General features: G+C 40.3%; 3 protein-coding genes across 7 annotated transcripts in view; 2 read left to right on the top strand and 1 right to left on the bottom strand.

Moving 5' to 3' along the window:
- Nucleotides 1-2,280, top strand: part of E(bx) (nucleosome-remodeling factor subunit NURF301 E(bx)) — a 35,806-nt gene extending 33,526 nt beyond the window's left edge. For all 5 annotated transcript variants that reach the window (XM_066301249.1, XM_066301250.1, XM_066301248.1 and 2 more), the window contains 3 exons: nucleotides 704-899; nucleotides 1,165-1,249; nucleotides 1,304-2,280. In XM_066301249.1, coding sequence (XP_066157346.1) covers nucleotides 704-899; nucleotides 1,165-1,249; nucleotides 1,304-1,509 — 487 coding nt within the window. In that variant the 3' untranslated portion in view covers nucleotides 1,510-2,280. The remainder of the gene's footprint in view (nucleotides 1-703; nucleotides 900-1,164; nucleotides 1,250-1,303) is intronic.
- A 3,003-nt stretch (nucleotides 2,281-5,283) lies between these two features.
- On the bottom strand, nucleotides 5,284-11,167 carry Arf79F (ADP-ribosylation factor 1). Its single transcript, XM_066301126.1, has 4 exons — nucleotides 11,019-11,167; nucleotides 10,422-10,587; nucleotides 10,001-10,110; nucleotides 5,284-6,359 (listed from the first exon to the last, which is right to left on the bottom strand). Exons 2-4 carry the CDS (start codon nucleotides 10,567-10,569, stop codon nucleotides 6,069-6,071), a joined length of 549 nt encoding a protein of 182 aa, XP_066157223.1. The 5' UTR covers nucleotides 10,570-10,587; nucleotides 11,019-11,167; the 3' UTR covers nucleotides 5,284-6,068.
- Nucleotides 11,168-16,591: 5,424 nt separating this feature from the next.
- Nucleotides 16,592-17,041, top strand: LOC136349490 (transcription factor HES-1-like). The gene has a single exon (XM_066301073.1). The coding sequence runs from the start codon at nucleotides 16,592-16,594 to the stop codon at nucleotides 17,039-17,041; it is 450 nt and encodes a 149-aa protein (XP_066157170.1).
- Nucleotides 17,042-17,733: the final 692 nt, after the last annotated feature.

Below are 17,733 nucleotides of genomic sequence, written 5' to 3'. Positions count from 1 at the left end.
GTTATTGTGGCACAACGTGAGTTTATTAGAAATTACTGGCCAAAAACAGCAAGAAGGAGCGAAACAAAGCGCAAAGAAACAAGCTCAACTGAAATGTCAGTAGCGAGCGTTTCCACCTCTGTGCAGCTACGTCGCAACGACCCCCCGTAGTTAAAATAAGAGTGTCGTTTTGGCCCAGTTTCCCCCTGCAGTTGAATCAGTTTCTGTAGGTCTTCCGAAGGAACGCTCCTCTTGCGACCCCCTCCCAGGAATGTCCGAGAGATTCTCTATGAGACTTAAATTTGGGCCGCGAGCTGGCCATGCCGTGATAGCAACACCAACTCCCCCTGTCGTCTTATGCCATAAAACGGTGTTTCGCACGCAACAGGAGAGACGACGGAGTGAATCAAGAGAAAAAATGTTAAAATGAGACGAGGCTAAAGTGCGGCTTTAACTGTCACTTGATAGTGTGACTGCCGAACCCAAGAGGGTGTTGCGAATTTATGGGAAATAACTGCTGCACCCGGTATTTATGGGAAAAGAAGTTTCTACACGGATGCACCAAAGCTCCGGAAGACTCCGCCTGTCCTTAAAAAAAAAGTGTCCAAATTGGACAAGTCAGTATTGACGGGAAATTACTTGAAGGTTTCGATTACTCTGGTGGTGCGTTAATTCCTTGGGCAAGTGCAGACAAAGACGTTTGGTAATAATGCGTTATTTCCAGATTCTATATTTGTTGCGACAATTGTCAGGACTGGTTCCACGGGCGGTGCGTGGGAATTTTACAGTCGGAGGCCGATAACATCGACGAGTACGTTTGTCCCCGATGTCAGAAAAACAGCTCCGTGAATTATGTGAACATGAGAGAGCTGGCGCAGAAGGATTTCGACAACTTGAAGAAACTCATCAAGCAAATACAAGTGAGTACTACATGATCACGGTACCGCGCCGTCAATGTCGCTTCGTTGCGTTGTTGTTTGGGCGTGCGGCGCAAAGTGGGAGTGACACGTGTCATTTTCACTTACCAAAATCGACTTTGCGCTTCTCTCGCGCTCTCCCATCGACGCAGTCGAGAAACTAGCGACCCGTCCCGGGACGGGCCGATGTCTCGGAGTCGAGAAGCGAAGTTGCCGCGTTTCCATGTCGGAAAGACGACGTTAATCGTTTTGGTTTCTTCTTCTTTAGATGCATAAAAGTGCCTGGCCGTTCATGGAGCCCGTAGACCCCACCGAGGCTCCCGACTATTACAAAGTGATAAAGGAACCGATGGGTAAGTCCGAATTTTCCGTTCAGCCGCACGGCACTGATCAACACCGCATTGCAGACCTTCAGATGATCGAGTCGAAAATCAACGAGCAGTCGTACCGGAAACTGAGCGAGTTCATTGGGGATATGACCAAAATTTTCGACAATTGCAGGTACTACAATCCCAAAGAATCTCCGTTCTTCAAGTGCGCCGAGACGTTGGAGGCCTATTTCGTCAACAAAATAAAATGCCTAAGAGACAAGCTGTACGAAAATGTCAAATAGAAAAACGTAGCTTTAGCCGCACGGACAGTCAGGAATTAATCAAATCGGCTTTTTAAATTGATACAAAATGCGCGCGTGCGCAGTGAGGAGTTTTCACTGTAGGGCTTTATGTTTAAGCGTATGCAGGATTTCTCGCAGATTCGGACGATCTCAGCTTATAGTTACAAATTGTTCTCTTTTAGTGTTGATCTGCCAGAGATCTTCTATTTTGTAAATAGCTATAATTGGGGATTCATATTGTGTACATAATACGTCCCAGATTTTATGTGGGCAACTATCGCAACGTCCCCCAAAAGGGAGAAGGGGACGGTTTACGTGCAGCAGTTGCAGGACGGGGGCCCCAACCTCGGAGCAGTTGGCGGAAGTCGATCGGGAAGTACCGGAACCCCCAGTATGTCGTCGCATTTTTGGATTGTTTGCCATTTCTTCGGATCATCCCTTTGAAGCACCCCACTTCGAATTTCAGCTGTGTTCGAAGTATCGACGTTCGAAACACGGCACCACTCACATTTCTCGGCGGTAATTACTTCCGAACAATACGAGTTGCGCAAAAGCGGCTTTCGCATTTGGGACTTAATCTCGCAAGACAAATTTAAATACCAGATGTGACATATCAAAAATGTGTTAAACAATTTTAACAGAAGTCGGGTTTGGTGTGAGATCTAACGTAAAACGAATAATGAGACGAGTGCAAAAGCCACTTTGCCATAACTTAAACCGTCCGGAGGGCACAACTGTAAAAAGTGTCCTATTTCAAATATCAATATTTCGACAAGAAAAAAAACAAAAAATCAAAATGTACCACTTTTAAGTTTTAGTTTCTTGATTGTCCTCACCTAAAATCCGGGACAAACACATTTATATATTTTTTCCTTTGTACAGTGACAATTGAGGAGCGTTACACTAGATGACTCTTGAGAAATTCAATGAAAATGTACAAAACTCTCTTCAGTTCGCTCCCGTTTAAGTGATTAACGAGAACTCGGTGTGAGAGTCACTTCGTATCGCTCAAATTGTAAATTTATCATAGTCAAATAAAACCTAATAATGGAGGAATATGTTAAGTTCGTGATTGGAATTAGTCCAAAATGTCTTAAGTATTTAAATATTTATGTAATAATTAATTAGCGATAGTGCCATTGTAGATATTACATAAATCCCCGTTTTTGTGTTATTTAACAGAGAGAGATTTCCTTTTACGTTTGCACATATTTCAAATTTTTATATTTGGTCGGTATAGGCGACATGACGCAGGTTTATCGACAAATAAAATATCTACAAAAAATGTGTTTTGTTTTCTTCAATCTTGCACGTGCCCATGTGCACCAAGAAAAACGTGAAAAAAAACCTGTGTGCACCAAAAAGAAGGGCGGAAAAATCTATATGCACCTTAAAGAAAGACGAAAAAACCTATGTGCACCGAAAAGAAGAGCGAAAAAACCTATGTGCTCTGAAAAAAAAGGGGAAAAACCTATGTGCACCGTAAAAAATGTGTCGAAAATCTATGTGCGCGTCAAAAACCGGCCGAAAAAAACCTGTGCGCGATAGGAAAAGGCCGAAAAATTTATGTGCGCGACAAAAACATGGCGCAAAAGACTATGTGCGTTTTTTACACTATTTTTCGTCTCGCACATAGTTTTTCCTTTCATTTTTTGGCCATATGTTCTCGCGCACATACAGTGCTTCCACAGAGGGAATGCACGAGAGGAAAAAATACTTTATTATTCATTTTACGACATAAAGTCAATCTTCTTGAAAAGTTCCTCTTAAAAAAGTGAATTTGCAGTAAAAAGGTTTTAGTTTAGATGTGCGGGAAATGTGATTAATTTTTTCGACATTGAGACCCTGTAGCTCCGTTAATATCAACTCTTGAACTGAGGTAAATTAAGTCAAATCGGCTTATTTTAACGCAAATAATCTCCATGTATGTCCCTTTCTTTATTGAACACACTGTGTACAGTACTGGCCATAAATCCAGTCGGATTCGGCAAAATTTCGTTTTTTCCCAATACTTCCGAAACCGAACAGACTTCGGCGACGGCGCCTCGAAATCTTAACTTGCCATCAAATTAGACAACTTTCGCTTAACTTAACCGAAATTGTAACGTTTACGGTTTAAAATACAGCAATGGTAGCCCGTAGCAATTGGACAACCCTGTATAGGGATGTTTTAAATGAACCTCTGGCACCATTATTGATGAAAAATGCTCCCGGAACCTTATTTTCGTCAAGATAATGATCCCCAGCGTTCATCGAAGCTCGTCAAGAAGTGTTTCTAAGATGAAAAAATCGCAGTTCTGCCTTGGCCGCCTCGAAGCCCAGATCTAAACCCCATAGAGAACACGTGGGGGTTTGTTGACGCGAAGACTCGTGGTTGAAATTACACGAACTTCAACGATTTATTCGTTGCATTACTGAACGCTTGGGGACCAGTTAATGGAGACTGTATTAACAAATTGATCCCGTCATCGCCCAAGAGACGTGCGGCTGTAATTACGCAAAAAGGTTGCCATAGCAACTATTAACTAATTATGGAATTTGGTTGTTTTTCGCACAATTTCTGTCATGGGAAATCTGAAAATTTGTAAGTTTCCACTTTTTCGACCAGCTAAAATGAATTTAATTTTTTAATGCCTTTTTATACGATTTTTTCATTTCAACCGCCATTTTCCGGCAATTTTAAAACGTACCGAGAAATCCAGGACCGGCCTAGCTTATTCAGAGAAAAATTCATAATCTTTTTTTTGACTAGAACATCAAAGAATTCCATATTACTAGACATCATTGCAAAGGGGTTGCTTAGGACTTTTAAAAATCGCCAAAATATGCACAGGTCCGTACTTGAAATATTAGTGACGTAAGAAGACGTAGAAAAAAAAGGTTTTTTTGTATCAAACACTTTACTGAAAAATTTCTAGTTTTCGATTTATTTAGAAAATTAAATTTAACCAAATTTTTGTTTTTCGTAATAACGCGGACACTAAAACTCATTTGGCAACATTGCTTTCAGTCCTCGCGAGAGCATCAAACTTGGCATATTTTTCTAAGCTTAACCGACCCTGCAGCTCTTACCGTTTAAGAGAGAGCACATCGAATTTGGAACACCTTGTATATAATTTATGTAATTATCTATGAAAAAATTGAATTTTCCGTGGGGGTAAGTTTAAGAGCATCAACTTAGGGGCATGAGTGCAATTTTTGACGAGAACTTTTCATATCAGGGACACTGCCCAGGTTTTCGGAAACCCCCTGTGTGGACCTGTCACAAACCGGATCCTCACCACGTCATGATCTCGGAAACGGCAAAATACGGTCTCGTTTGAGCGGGCCGCAATTAGTTTCGAAAGTTCCGGAACTCCCAACACTTCGGGAAAAGTTCGACATTTTCACTCTTCCGGATTTTCTTCCTGGTTTTTGCTCGTGGTAGCTCAGCGACACCTTGGGCGGCCTCAGCGCGTTTTTTCAAGTCCGACGTTTCGTTTCTCGAGAGGCGTCATCAACTCACTTTCCTTTTCTAACGCCAACCCGGAGTTCGGACGACAAAACGTGTCGGAACGGTCGTTTCCGGGCGAAGCTGGACCACGGACGTCGCAGTTTCCGGTTTTATCCGGGAGCATTCGGAACTCCTGCAGCTGTCCAAATACGAAATTCTACGTCTGTTTACGCCGGATCGCACTTTTGCGGCGCTCTTTTAACGTCGCAGGCCACGCCGCAAGTTGCGCTGGCGGAAAAAGTCACAAAGATTTAGATTTTCGCTCAAATTATAGACAAATCCTTAATAGTATAAATTTATTTTCATAATACAGCTTGACAAAACGGGAATGTCCACGAAAACCTTCTTGCCTTTAAATAATATAAATTTATAGATCACTTGTCCACGGTTTGTCAAATTAAAAAAAAACGGCTCGCTTACAATAATGAATTACAAGAAACAAGTTTAATTTAACCGATAAAACGGCCGATTTAAAAATGTTCTAGAGACCCGGGGGTCCTACCATATGTTACAAAAATACCGTTTCCTATTTTGTTTAAGTTATATTAATTAATACGAATAGCTACTGTACAGAACTGGGAAGTACAAAAAGTAAGATTATTGTACAAAATAAATCAGCAATACCGTGAATAAATACCTAATAAAACATACAAAAACACTAGTGCGGCCTCTCACTACGCTTACCGTTCGTCACATACATGTTAAAAGTGCGGCTTAAATACCGAGTGACCCACTATACTCTCTGCTCAACGGAATATTTATGTTATAGGGACATGACACATGAACAAAACAGACATGGTGACTGATTACAATGTCCTAACATACAAGCGAGTACAAAACACAATAATTTAATCCGACAACTTGTCAATTTGAACTTACCCAGGAGAACAAAGTGACGTAGATAGAGTGGGCCGCCCTTTAACGGAAGTGAAACTATTACAACAATTTAAATCGAGATGGTATGACGACAAACAGTAATCCGTGGTCATATTTGCAACATATGGTATCAAGAAACACTCAGTTCAGCTTGTAAACAATCACCGGGTGACTGTGAGAAACACTGCACTTAACGGTTGGTATTCTTCAGCTGATTGGACAGCCAATCGAGGCCCTCGTATAAACCGTCACCGCTAGTTGCGCATGTCGCCTGAATGTACCAGTTGCGATTTCTGAGCGAGTGCAGACCCAACTTGTCGGTGATCTCCGCCGCGTTCATCGCATTGGGCAGATCTTGTTTGTTGGCGAAGATCAGTAGAACGGCATCTCGTAGCTCGTCTTCGGCGAGCATACGCATCAGCTCGTCCTTGGCCTCGCCGATACGTTCCCTGTCGTTGCTATCTACTACGAAGATGAGACCCTGAAATCGAAGAGAAATTCCAGTTTAAAAGGCAAAAAACTATTTACTACTTGAAAAAAAAAACAAAAACAAAAACTTTATTACAAGTGGACATACAGGGCGAAGCTCAAGCAGGAGTTTCCCTCTCGGCGCGACGCAGACCTCGAGAAGCTCAGCGAAACCTTTACATAACGTTTCTTCAAAATCTCGAAAACAACCAGAGTATGGGCGCATGGGAAAAAACAGAAGACCGTTTAAACGACCGATTATCTGACCGGCAGAGAGGTCCGAAAGGATGGCCTGCGAGATCGCTAGGCCTAAATCCATGTGATTTCCTTATCTGTGGGGGTTATATGAGAAGTTCGATAGAACGGATAGAGGGCGCCGCAGAAACAATTTGATGAAAAAAAGCTCTCGCAACAGCACGTACAAAATCGTCGATAGGGCGAGCCACAATTTGTACTAATGAAACCGATGGCGAAAATTGCGAACACCTCTGTTTTCTTTGAAAATTCTTAAAGACGCGCCGTGGAGATTTTGCTTAGTTTTTTGGGGTCGACGTCGGTTTAAAAGGAAAACTCCTACTTAAGATTCACCCTGTCATGCCCTTTAGTTTACCTGGATGGAAAGGCGCGCGAGCAGGTCACACGCTTGAACTCGAACTGAAGACGCCTTTATTTCTGCACACACGCGCTTGGGTCTACTCGCGGGGCTTCTTTGACCCCGCAAGAATTCGCGAACTCACGCCCGGACGCGTGTTTACTCTTTAGGACAATCCAAATGGTAAATTACCGACTAAGGGCCGAGGCGGAGCCCTCAGGTTCTCGAGATGCGGTCTCTCATTCCGATAACGTAAAATGGCGGCAACGCTCAAATACTTTCATACACGCGCTTGAGGCGTTTCCGATGTGTTTCAGAGGATCATTTCCGAGTGTAATGTCGTGACTTTGGAACATTTAATGTTTAAATAAATAAACGCAATATAAATTCAAATAATAATCCCAAACATGCAACCAAAAGCGAAGCTGTGATGATGGTGGCAACGACAAATTTAACAATATATGGGATTTCCATGAATTAATTATGCCGAGATTATGGAATTTATTACCATTTTTTAATTTTAACTTTCTTTTTAAGTTCGTGGAACATCTGTAACTCTACCGGTGGTGGAACAAAAATCTTAATACATTTAATACCCAGCGACGACGCAGCTAGTGCCCCGGGGCACCAGCTGCGTTCTAATTGCAAATGCTGCCGGAGTTTCGTGTACTGTAAACTCCCGAATATGGCGAGACGCTGAGTGTTTTTCTCGCACTCGTTGCAAAAATTACTGAAAAACAGCTAACAGATGGAAAAAAAACATGGCACAAAGAAGCACCTGTTAATTTCAGTTTTTCACATAATTTCTTCTACATCGCCGTCTTTTTGCAACATTTAGCAACCATGTACGTATAGGGTGCCTGGTGGCTCGGCGGCCATAGGCTAATGATGGAGTTCCTTAATTAATTTCGAGTCAAAAATGTCGTAATAACTTATGTCCAGAGACGCTTTGTTACCAAAATACCGAGTGTTCGATCATTTATTAAAAAATATATACATTCCGTAATTAAAAAACAGTTTTGGATATGCGCATAAAACCTCAGACATGCTGTGACCGAATTGATGCGCATATTTTGGAGAAATCAGAACATTTTCACTTATACCAGTGGCGTCCGTATGGCCAAGCGGTGCCACATTTTTAACGTAAACAATGGTACACCACTGACTTTTCTAACATGAAGATTTTTGCTTTAATGGTCCATCAATTGTTAACAACAAGGTCTCTTAGTATTGTATCGCTCAAGTAGCCGTTTCTGACATAAAGAATAATTTTTAGTTCTTTTAAAACAAAATTAAAAATTGCAATAAGTCATACCTAGTTAGAAATTTTTTTAAAGTTATTTAGACATTTTCGACTGGAAATTCATTAAGGAACTCACCCGGAGCAGTCGGGTCACCACACAATCTGTATGTATGCAGTTGATAGAAAAGTTCTCTTTCCATGTTGACTGTTTTCGGCCATGTTGTCCACCTACAATAGCTCGGTGTAAGGACCATGAATTTCAACATTTCTTCATCTACTCTTCATTTTCTCATCACTCTATTCCATGTCCTAAATTCATATTTCTTGTAGAATGCAATTGTTGTAATATTTTTAAAACTATTAATTCCTAACTGTTATTCATTTTTCCTATTTATTTTTTTTGTTTTTTTAACGAAAAGAGGTGATGGCGATGGCGTTTAAGCGTTCTACACAGTACACAAAATCGGGGTTTTAAAGAGTTTGTTAACACTGTGTATCGGTACAACATGCCCAAAACTTTTCCGTGAATATAGAAAGTTAAATTCAATTTTATCAAAGATCTCACTGCAAAGTTAGTGATACAGTCAAAATATTGTATTTATAACTGTGTCAAGCACATAGAACAATATTTTGGCTTTTTCCTGTATGCAACGAAATTCCATTTCATTTATTTTTATACAAGGTGTCCCACATTTCATGACCAGGACTTCAGGAATGACTAGGAAAAGGCATTTTAAGGTGAGCATGGTTTAACATGTTCTCTTTTCGTTCATTTCTGAGTTACAGGACGGACGATCACCTATTAACAAAAACAAAAAGCCCATTTTGTGTTGTCACCCTGTATACTTAACTAAAATGAAAAGAAGTTAATGTAAGGAGATGCAAATGGTTTAAAAGAAATTTTCTGAAAATAGCAATGTTTTGTCCCAAATAATGGTGTGTGAGTATGTCGCAATGTTTGTCAAACCAAATTAACTGCATATAAAACATCAGGTTAGTTCGGTCTACAGGTGCAGGTACAGGTACAGACTACATTATGTCGTTTATCAAATAGGCCATAATCATGCAAAACATGAAACACAACAGTACATATATTTCACGTTTAAGTTAGAGTTTCAGATTTTACCCAGGTGTTTACATCCATTTTGGATGTATTGTTTGGTATTTGCTAATTAGTATGTTGCTCCTATTAGAATTTGGCGAATAGTCATTGATAACAGGGCAATAATACCTAAATTAAGAAAACAGAAACATTTTCACAAGGGAAGTATGACAATATTTAACTGGGGAATGAATACCATCTCATACTAAATATTTAAGGAAGTGGGTTGTAACTGAAGGCAAAACAGCCCAGTTACTTCTTTTTTTCAATTGAGTATAATAGTTGGGTTAGGTGATTATTTGCAGCATTTAACAAAAATGAATTATTCAATTTAGTAAAGTTTAGTAATGCCAACGTTACATACATATTCTTTGTTAAGAAAAACTGCTAATCCCACAAAAAATTATTTCACATACATGGTTTTGCACTTTAACCATCCTGCAATAGTATGTTAAACTTTGCAATTGATACTTTTGAAAATTAGTTAATCCCCTTATAGGAGACCTGCAACGATGTCCCTTTGTAACAAGTACTAGAGTGTATGAACATAAGCAATGTAAAAGTTATTTCAAATAATATAAATTTTTAAACTCACAGGTTGAGTCCACACAAACTGATATTTTTGTGAAAAGCTGTACCGACCAAAGCATGAAATGTGCGCACATGAATATGCGAAGGCAAAGGAAATTCTAAATAATCTAACCGTCATTAGCTTACCTGTGTATTTTGGAAATAGTGCCGCCACAGTGGTCTAATTTTGTCTTGGCCACCAACATCCCAGACAGTAAAGCTGATGTTCTTATATTCTACAGTCTCCACATTAAACCCTAAGAAAAAGTTCATTTAAATTTCAATACTCGCCAACTAACAAGGTCATAGATACTAGATACTTGAAAATGGATCAAAGTGATGAGTCATCAAGCCATTCATCACTATACATTGCTTTATTACATTAATATTTAATAGGAATCAGATGATGATAATGACTGATTTTTTTCTCCAAGAAAATTATGAGATTAAATACTGAGGAGTAGCCTTATTACCAAGAAGAGGAACAAATAAATTGGACAAATTAATGAGGCTGATTTGGCGTTAAAAAAAATGACCTAGAATAGAAACAACATTGAAATGTACTTACCAATAGTGGGGATTGTGGTCACAATTTCACCTAATTTAAGTTTATATAAAATTGTGGTTTTACCAGCAGCATCCAACCCAACCATAAGTATTCGCATTTCCTTCTTGCCGAAGAGGCCTTTGAATAAGTTCGCAAACACATTACCCATTGTGGTTGCTTACACTACCTAAAACGTGTACAGGAACAAGATCAGATTGGAGTAATTACGCATTAATTACAGTAGTAATGCAGTTATATTTAGAACCAAGATGGACAAGACAGTAAAATTTAAAAGGTTATTAATCTTACAGTGGGTATTTGACATATTGATTCATTCATTTCTCAAAACGAATCCATGAGCGGATATTAAGGAAATGTTAGAATGGGTGATCAGAAAAGTTCGAGGAACGGTCGAGGCACAACTACTCTGTGCAGGTGTAGAGTTTGAAACGGGGTTTTTTACTAATGCCGACTGTGTAGTTGTCGCCTCAACCAACTCCCAAGGGCCCACACACAAACTTTGTTGGGAAACATGCAATTCGCCGTTGAGGTGAAGCACCCACAAAGCAACTAAATCGTACTTATTACTAGAACCAGTGAAGCACTATTTAAATGTACCTGTTTATAAAAAAATCAACTTATTCTTCTAGGAACGTTAAGAACATTCACCAATCCACCCTAAAATTGTCGAATGTCAATATGGCGGACGTGGAAGAGATTTCGCATAGATGCCACGTCTTGGAGGAAAATGATGCGTATTGGTCGAGTGTCGCCACGTGACTCGGCACCAATCGCGGGATGCGTCAGCGTTCGAACAGCCATGCCGGTGCAACCGTGCGGTTCGAGCAGCTTGCGCACGGGTCGGAGCAAGTGTTGCTGTGCGATCAGGAAGAGACCGAGTTTGTCATTACCTGATTCGACTTTTGGGTTCTTTCGCGCTTTCCGCTTAATGCGGGTCCCCCGAGCAATGAAATCGTGAGATGTAAAATAGAGTAATTCACCGCTGCATCGAACATAAATGAAATTCCCACGATAAGTGCCCGAGCTGGGCTCGAGTAACATGACGCGATCGTTTCTCGAACTTTTTTATTCAATTATCCAGCATCGCTTCTGTTATCAACTCTAATTCGGTTCGAGTCCCGAGTGTTCTGCCCGATTTCTGAAACGGGACCTTTTAAGTGGCCCCACAAAAAAATCAAGAGGTGTAAGATCCGGAGATCACGGCGGCCGTTCGATGGTGCCTCTTCTACCGATCCATCTCCTAGGGGAAATCCCGTCAACCATAGTCACAACCAAAACCAAAATATTTTGTATTTAAAAAACTGTTTACACCGAAGACGATTTGGAATTTCTACATCTTATTGTAATTTTTTCACTCGCTTTCAAAGTGATACGTGGACTTTGTCCTATTTTTTTAGGGACGCTGTAGTCCAATTTTAGCTCTGAGCATATCGTTGTATCTCTTATCGAACTACCTTTCGTTTGGTATACTGCAAGGGGCACCTTCCCGTTCAAAGTAAAAAGTTAGCAGGGGTAGCTGGATAAGGGTGAAAAATTTGGACATCGAAGATAACGCCGTTAAATGCCTCTTTTCAAACAAAATTATACGCGTTTAAACGTCTGATTTAAGAAAATTATAAACGAGTTGTAATGCCTTTTACCAGGGCTGGACGTGGGAAAGGACTAATTTTATAAAATTGGACACTCTAGATTTGAAACAGAAACTGGTACAAAAAAACTGTTCCTACAAAAATTGTTTACATCAATAGAAAGTTTCTGCAAAGAAAAATGTACGTTTCTGAGAAAAAAATGTTGATGACGACACGGACGCCATTTTCCCACGTTTGGAAAAATCTATTTTTCAACTAAAAACAAACCTTGAGGAACCCCATTTAAGAACCCGTGTTTAGATTTTTGATTCCAGCGCCCGTTTGTCCAGAACAGGCCCAAGGCGTCAATGCGTGGATCACCCTGTACATATTTACACGGGATATATCAGCATTGTTCCGCCAACTGTTTGCTTTAGGTTCCCGTGACCGAAATAAGAAATAAAGTTTATATAAACAAATGTTTAATTGCCCTTTAGTTTGGAGATACAGGGTGTTCAAATTTAAAAAAATATATTTTTTTTAACTTCCAAACGGCTCAAAATTTTTTAATCAAATTTCCTACATGAATTTAGTGCATCGATAGGCACAATTCAAAAAAATTACCATCCTTAATCGTTCACCAGTAGCGGAGATACGGGTCTCATCTGTTTTTTTTAGTCATAAAAACTTGTAACATTCAGTATAATATTTCATTTAAATTAGTCCATCATGTGTTCACTAAATTTTTTCTCTCTTCTTAGTTTGCTGCTATTTAAAGTAGTTTAGTCATAAGAGAACGTTAAATTTGATAAATCCAATTCAGGTTTGTAAACTTGAGACTGTGACGCACTTGCCTCCGCCACTGGCTCATTTACAAATGCCTTTTGGTTTTATGTTCGTGGATGCACTGAAGTCGCATTCAAATTTTCTCTCAAGAGCTTAGGAAATGAAAAATGCTCCAGCTTTTTTTTCTTTTTATTTATTCGCTTGCGAAAATACACTTAATAAATTGGTTTTATTAACTTTAACGTTTGTTTATGACGAAACTACTTGAAATACACCAAACTAAGAGACAAGAAGTCTGCTGAACACGTTGGCGCATGTGAGGGACTACTTTAAACAAAATATTATACTGAGCGTTCCGACTTTTTATAACTAAAATGGACGCATGGCAGCCATATCTCCGCCACTGGTGAACGACAAAACTCGTCAATTTTTTTAAATCGTACCTACAGGTACGTTACGAAATTTAGTTAAAAAATAAAAACAATTCTTTTTTCAAACTTTAACGCCCTGTATATCAAAACTAAAGGGTGATTAAACGCTTGGCTTATATGACCTTCGTTTCTTATTTCGATCACGGAAACCTGCAGTTGGCGGAGCAATTCTGATACACCCTGTATGCGGCATAATTCTCTGTCTTAACGTTTCAAAATTTCCACAGGACCGTAAGAGGAAATTCGCACTCTTATTGTGGTGAAAGTCCCATCCATTTCGTCCAGACACATTGACCGTTTATGAGGGCCATTGGGTGGGCCAGTTCGCTCGGGCAAAATCGGCATGGGACCTTTGACCACGTCCGGTTACGAGCCTGCAAATTTTCCCTTAGTGAGGTTTTAATGGAGAAATTGCTGATTAAGAACCACCGGTGCTTCTTCGATTTTCTCTCGGTTTTTCGTCAGAAAACCTCCAATGTAATTCCTCCATAAAAATCTGCAATCTGATTCTTGTCCTCTTATTTTAAGCATTTTGTTCCTTTAGAACGGGGTTAACACAATTGAACCCTTGGGTATGTCGCACGCCACAATAGACCTCTACAGGTACAAAATCACATGGTATACAGGTTGTCCTTTTTGTGGGAAAAAACGGAGTTTTCGAGCCCCAAATATAATTTGACGATGTTTTTAAAACGTGCCCTCACGCAGACTCACATCTAACGAAAACCCATGGAGATCTCTGTAGGAGAGCATTGCGAAGAATCTGTCCTTGTCACGGGCTGGTTGAATTTCCCAATAATATACAGGCTGTCCGCTATAAAATAGTCCCTATTGCTATGAGAACTGGATAAATTATCATCGACAATTAGCACGTTCGAGAATTTCATACCGCACGGGTCCTCACGCGCGTATGAAAAAGTGGAGTTTTAGCGCGTCAAACGTGAAATAACTCGAAAACCGATAAAGACAAAGTGCGTTAAGGAGGCATTTTTCTTGCCCGGGTGGAAAAATTGAGATTTGGTAAAATTCACGTATTAAACTGCCATAACCCGCAGGTAAATGCATTCACAAATACTCCAAAGAGTAACACAAAAAAAAGGGGGACAAAAGCATCGCGTGAGGGGCCACCTGAGCCATATAAAGAATGACTTTTGTGCATCAAAATATCTTCGAGTTCATGTAGTATAGAAATCGTAGTAAATCGGGTCTTTTGTGCTCTTTTCGTATTTTTTGACGGTGGGCCTGCCCGGGTACTCGATTCGTGAATGGAAACACACTTTTGAAGAGAAAATGCGACTTCTTTGTTAAATGGCCCACTGTACGTTTTGTATAGACAGGAAGTGGGTTATTATTGACTATTTAAAATACTCCAGAATAATTCTTGAAAAAGAGATACTCGAGAGCCGTTTTATACCCAACATGGGAATGGAAAAATGAGCATTCCCATGGACAGGGTCATTCTTGCGTCACGTCTAATTATACGAACGAGGGACGTCGCAGAGCAATCGCGTGACGTAACGTGATATTCATCTCTGAATCTCGCACAATTCCCATCTTCAACTGTTCAAAATTCAGCTTTTTGATTCGGCGAACATCAAACTTTTGTCCCTTGGACCGAAAAAATTCCGTAAGTTTTCTAATCTTAAAGCAGAAACATCATGGCACTTCAGCCCTTTAATTCTATCCCTTGACCATCTTTATCACTATCATCATCCTCATCATCATCATCATCATCATCATTATCATCATCATCATCATTATCATCATCACCATCATCATCATCATCATCCTCATAAATTGGGATGTTTGGTGATTCAAAAAATGGCAAAAAAAATAACAATTCATCCAAAAATTGTGATGTGAGAGATTCACCAGGGATGATCTCGCATCCATCAGAGAGGAACCTCATCTTCACGAATTGCGTTTTTATAAGTAGTTTTGGCCTCGATTTTGTGCTCCCAAACCATCCTGTTATTTTTATATCCCTTTTTATTCTTTTTTTACGATTTTGCTTCAACCACCGAACAAGCCGACTTGCGAGGACGCGATAAAGATAATGAAGGAAGAGAATTAAAGGGCCGAAGACCGCACAAGTGCCCCGATGCTTTTGCCTTAAAATTGGAAAAGAGAAAATTTGCAGAATTTTCACGCATAAAGAGATAAAAGTTTGACATGCCCAGACACAAAAAAGTCGATTTTAAACGGTTTAAAAGCGGAAATTCCGGATAAATGGTTATTTTTATTGATCTTTTTATTCTTTTTTTAGCGTTTTTTTAAACTATTAAACAAACCAATTTATGAAAACACGACAAAGACAGTCAAGGCACGGATTCAAAGGGCGGAAGACCGCAAAAGTGGCGTGACGTTTTTGTTTTAAACTTAGAAAAGGGGGAATTTGCAGAATTTTTACGCTCAAAGAGATCGTTTGAGAGTTCAAAGAGAAGTTTGATGTTTCTAGATAGAAAAAAAATTAATTCGTAATAGTTTAAACTAGAAATTGCGTGAGATCATCTCTCATATCAACAATCTCACGTCACAAATTCTGGATGAATGATTATTTTTATTTTATTTATTTTTTTTGCCATTTTTTAAAATCACCAAAAACAACCCAATTTGAGAGACAAAAGTGGCGTGATGTTTTCGTTTTAAAATTAAAAAAGGAGGAATTTACAGAATTTTTACGCTTAAAAAGAGGCAAAAGAGTGAGGCTCCCGAACACAAAAAAGACATTTTTGAATAGTTTAAAACGGAAATTGTGTGAAATCCATCTCTGATGAGTCTCGCACAAGTCCCGGACGAACCTGTTACTTTTACTCATCTTTTTATTCTTTTTTTTCTTAACTAAAGACCCTTTATGAGCATAAAGTCGAAAACAAACCAATCTGCTATCACCAAACAAGTTTTATCATTGTTTACGTGCTTTTATACCTGTATTTTCCGAGAACCAAGAGATACGTAGATTTTAAATCGCGACACGCCACTGAATGTAGTCTCGAAACACCTTCAATTTGAGGTGCCACCTGACCTCTTTTTCAAATAAAAAAAAAAAATCATAATTTTTCAAGAAGCAAACGATTGAGGGGAGGAGGGGGGCACGTCAGAGCCGCGGGGCGTGCCGACGCCTTTCTTGCAGCTCAAAAGCGTCGAACACATTTTAAAAAGCAGAACTCACCACTTCTTGATGGTTGGTAGGTATCGGTGCACCTTTTTCGGCTCCCTTTATCAACCCTCCATTCAAAAGCGCAACGAGAGATTCCGAAGTAGTGGGGTGGTGGCCGTGCGCCTTCAAAAACGGGACACGTCCCTTCAGGGAACCCCACATCATCTTTGACCTTTCTTCGGACAGCATCTTCAAGTGAATATCGCGATAATCGTTCGAATCGAAATGAAGAGTGACGCGACGAAGAAACCGGTGTCGGAATCGAGGAGAATTCGCAAACCCTTAATGGAGAAGATGCGCAGGGCGAGGATCAACGACAGTTTGGAGACCCTGAAGCAGATGCTGATGAGGTCCAGGCCAACCCTGAGGGAGGGGAAGAACCGCACCGCCAAGTTGGAGAAAGCCGACATACTCGAGATGACCGTGCAACACCTGCAATTTCTGCATTCGAAGATGACGAAGCTGCAAGAGATTGATCCTGCGAAGGAGGGCGGCGACGTGAGGGGGCTGACCAGCCCCGGCTGTAGTGACGGTGCTAATGATAGGCGGGTGACGATCTATCCCACCACGCTGCCCTCGGGCGACATTGTCTTCGTGGTGCCGTCACCGAAGGGCGCCAGAGAAGGTTCCAAGGAGAATAAGGGACACGATCCGAATGTGTGGAGGCCGTGGTGATTATTGCAATATTTGTGCTTTGTTTCCGGCGCTTTTTGAAATTTACTGTGCAGATAACGGTTCGATGTATTTAGGGCACTCGTAGATAGTTAGGCACAATCATATTCTCGAAATTCTATATATATTTACTCTTAGTAATCTATTGTAAGCTGACGACGTGTGATATGTAAATATGTTCCGAGTACAATAAGTTCTGTGATATTAAAATAATAAATACCGAGCGATTGTCGCATTATTCCACCTTATCCCCTTCGCCACATGGAAACGAAATACTCCTCGCCAATCGAGTTTCGCCCTGGCACTAACACGGTGAATAATTGATGGGCGCGTCCGGCGGAGCGAGCAGTCGCGCAACCGCGGGGATTTCCGCTACCTTTCGAACGCAATTAAACGGGAGCCGGCGGCATCTTTCTCTAATTAAAACTGTTGCACGACTGACACGTGCGTTGAACGCAGCTAACATGCGAGTTTGCCGGTGATACACACCAGCGGACGAGACTAAGGAAACTTTTCGTACGTTTAAAAATGAATTTAGTTTCACCCCGTGCATCGTTCCCGCGAATCTCATTTGCTTCCAAGGAAACATCTGTTCAATATGCGCAGCATAATTTTTCTCTGCTCTCGGCGGCAAACAAATTTGTTGATTTTTTTATTTATTTATCGGGACGAGACTGAAGCGACGCTTTGTAAAG

This window comes from Euwallacea fornicatus, chromosome 38 (assembly GCF_040115645.1).
Source record: "Euwallacea fornicatus isolate EFF26 chromosome 38, ASM4011564v1, whole genome shotgun sequence".
NCBI lineage: Eukaryota > Metazoa > Arthropoda > Insecta > Coleoptera > Curculionidae > Euwallacea > Euwallacea fornicatus.
The sequence above is the reverse complement of the archived record's forward strand: the minus strand, read 5'-3'. Positions and strand labels throughout refer to the sequence as shown.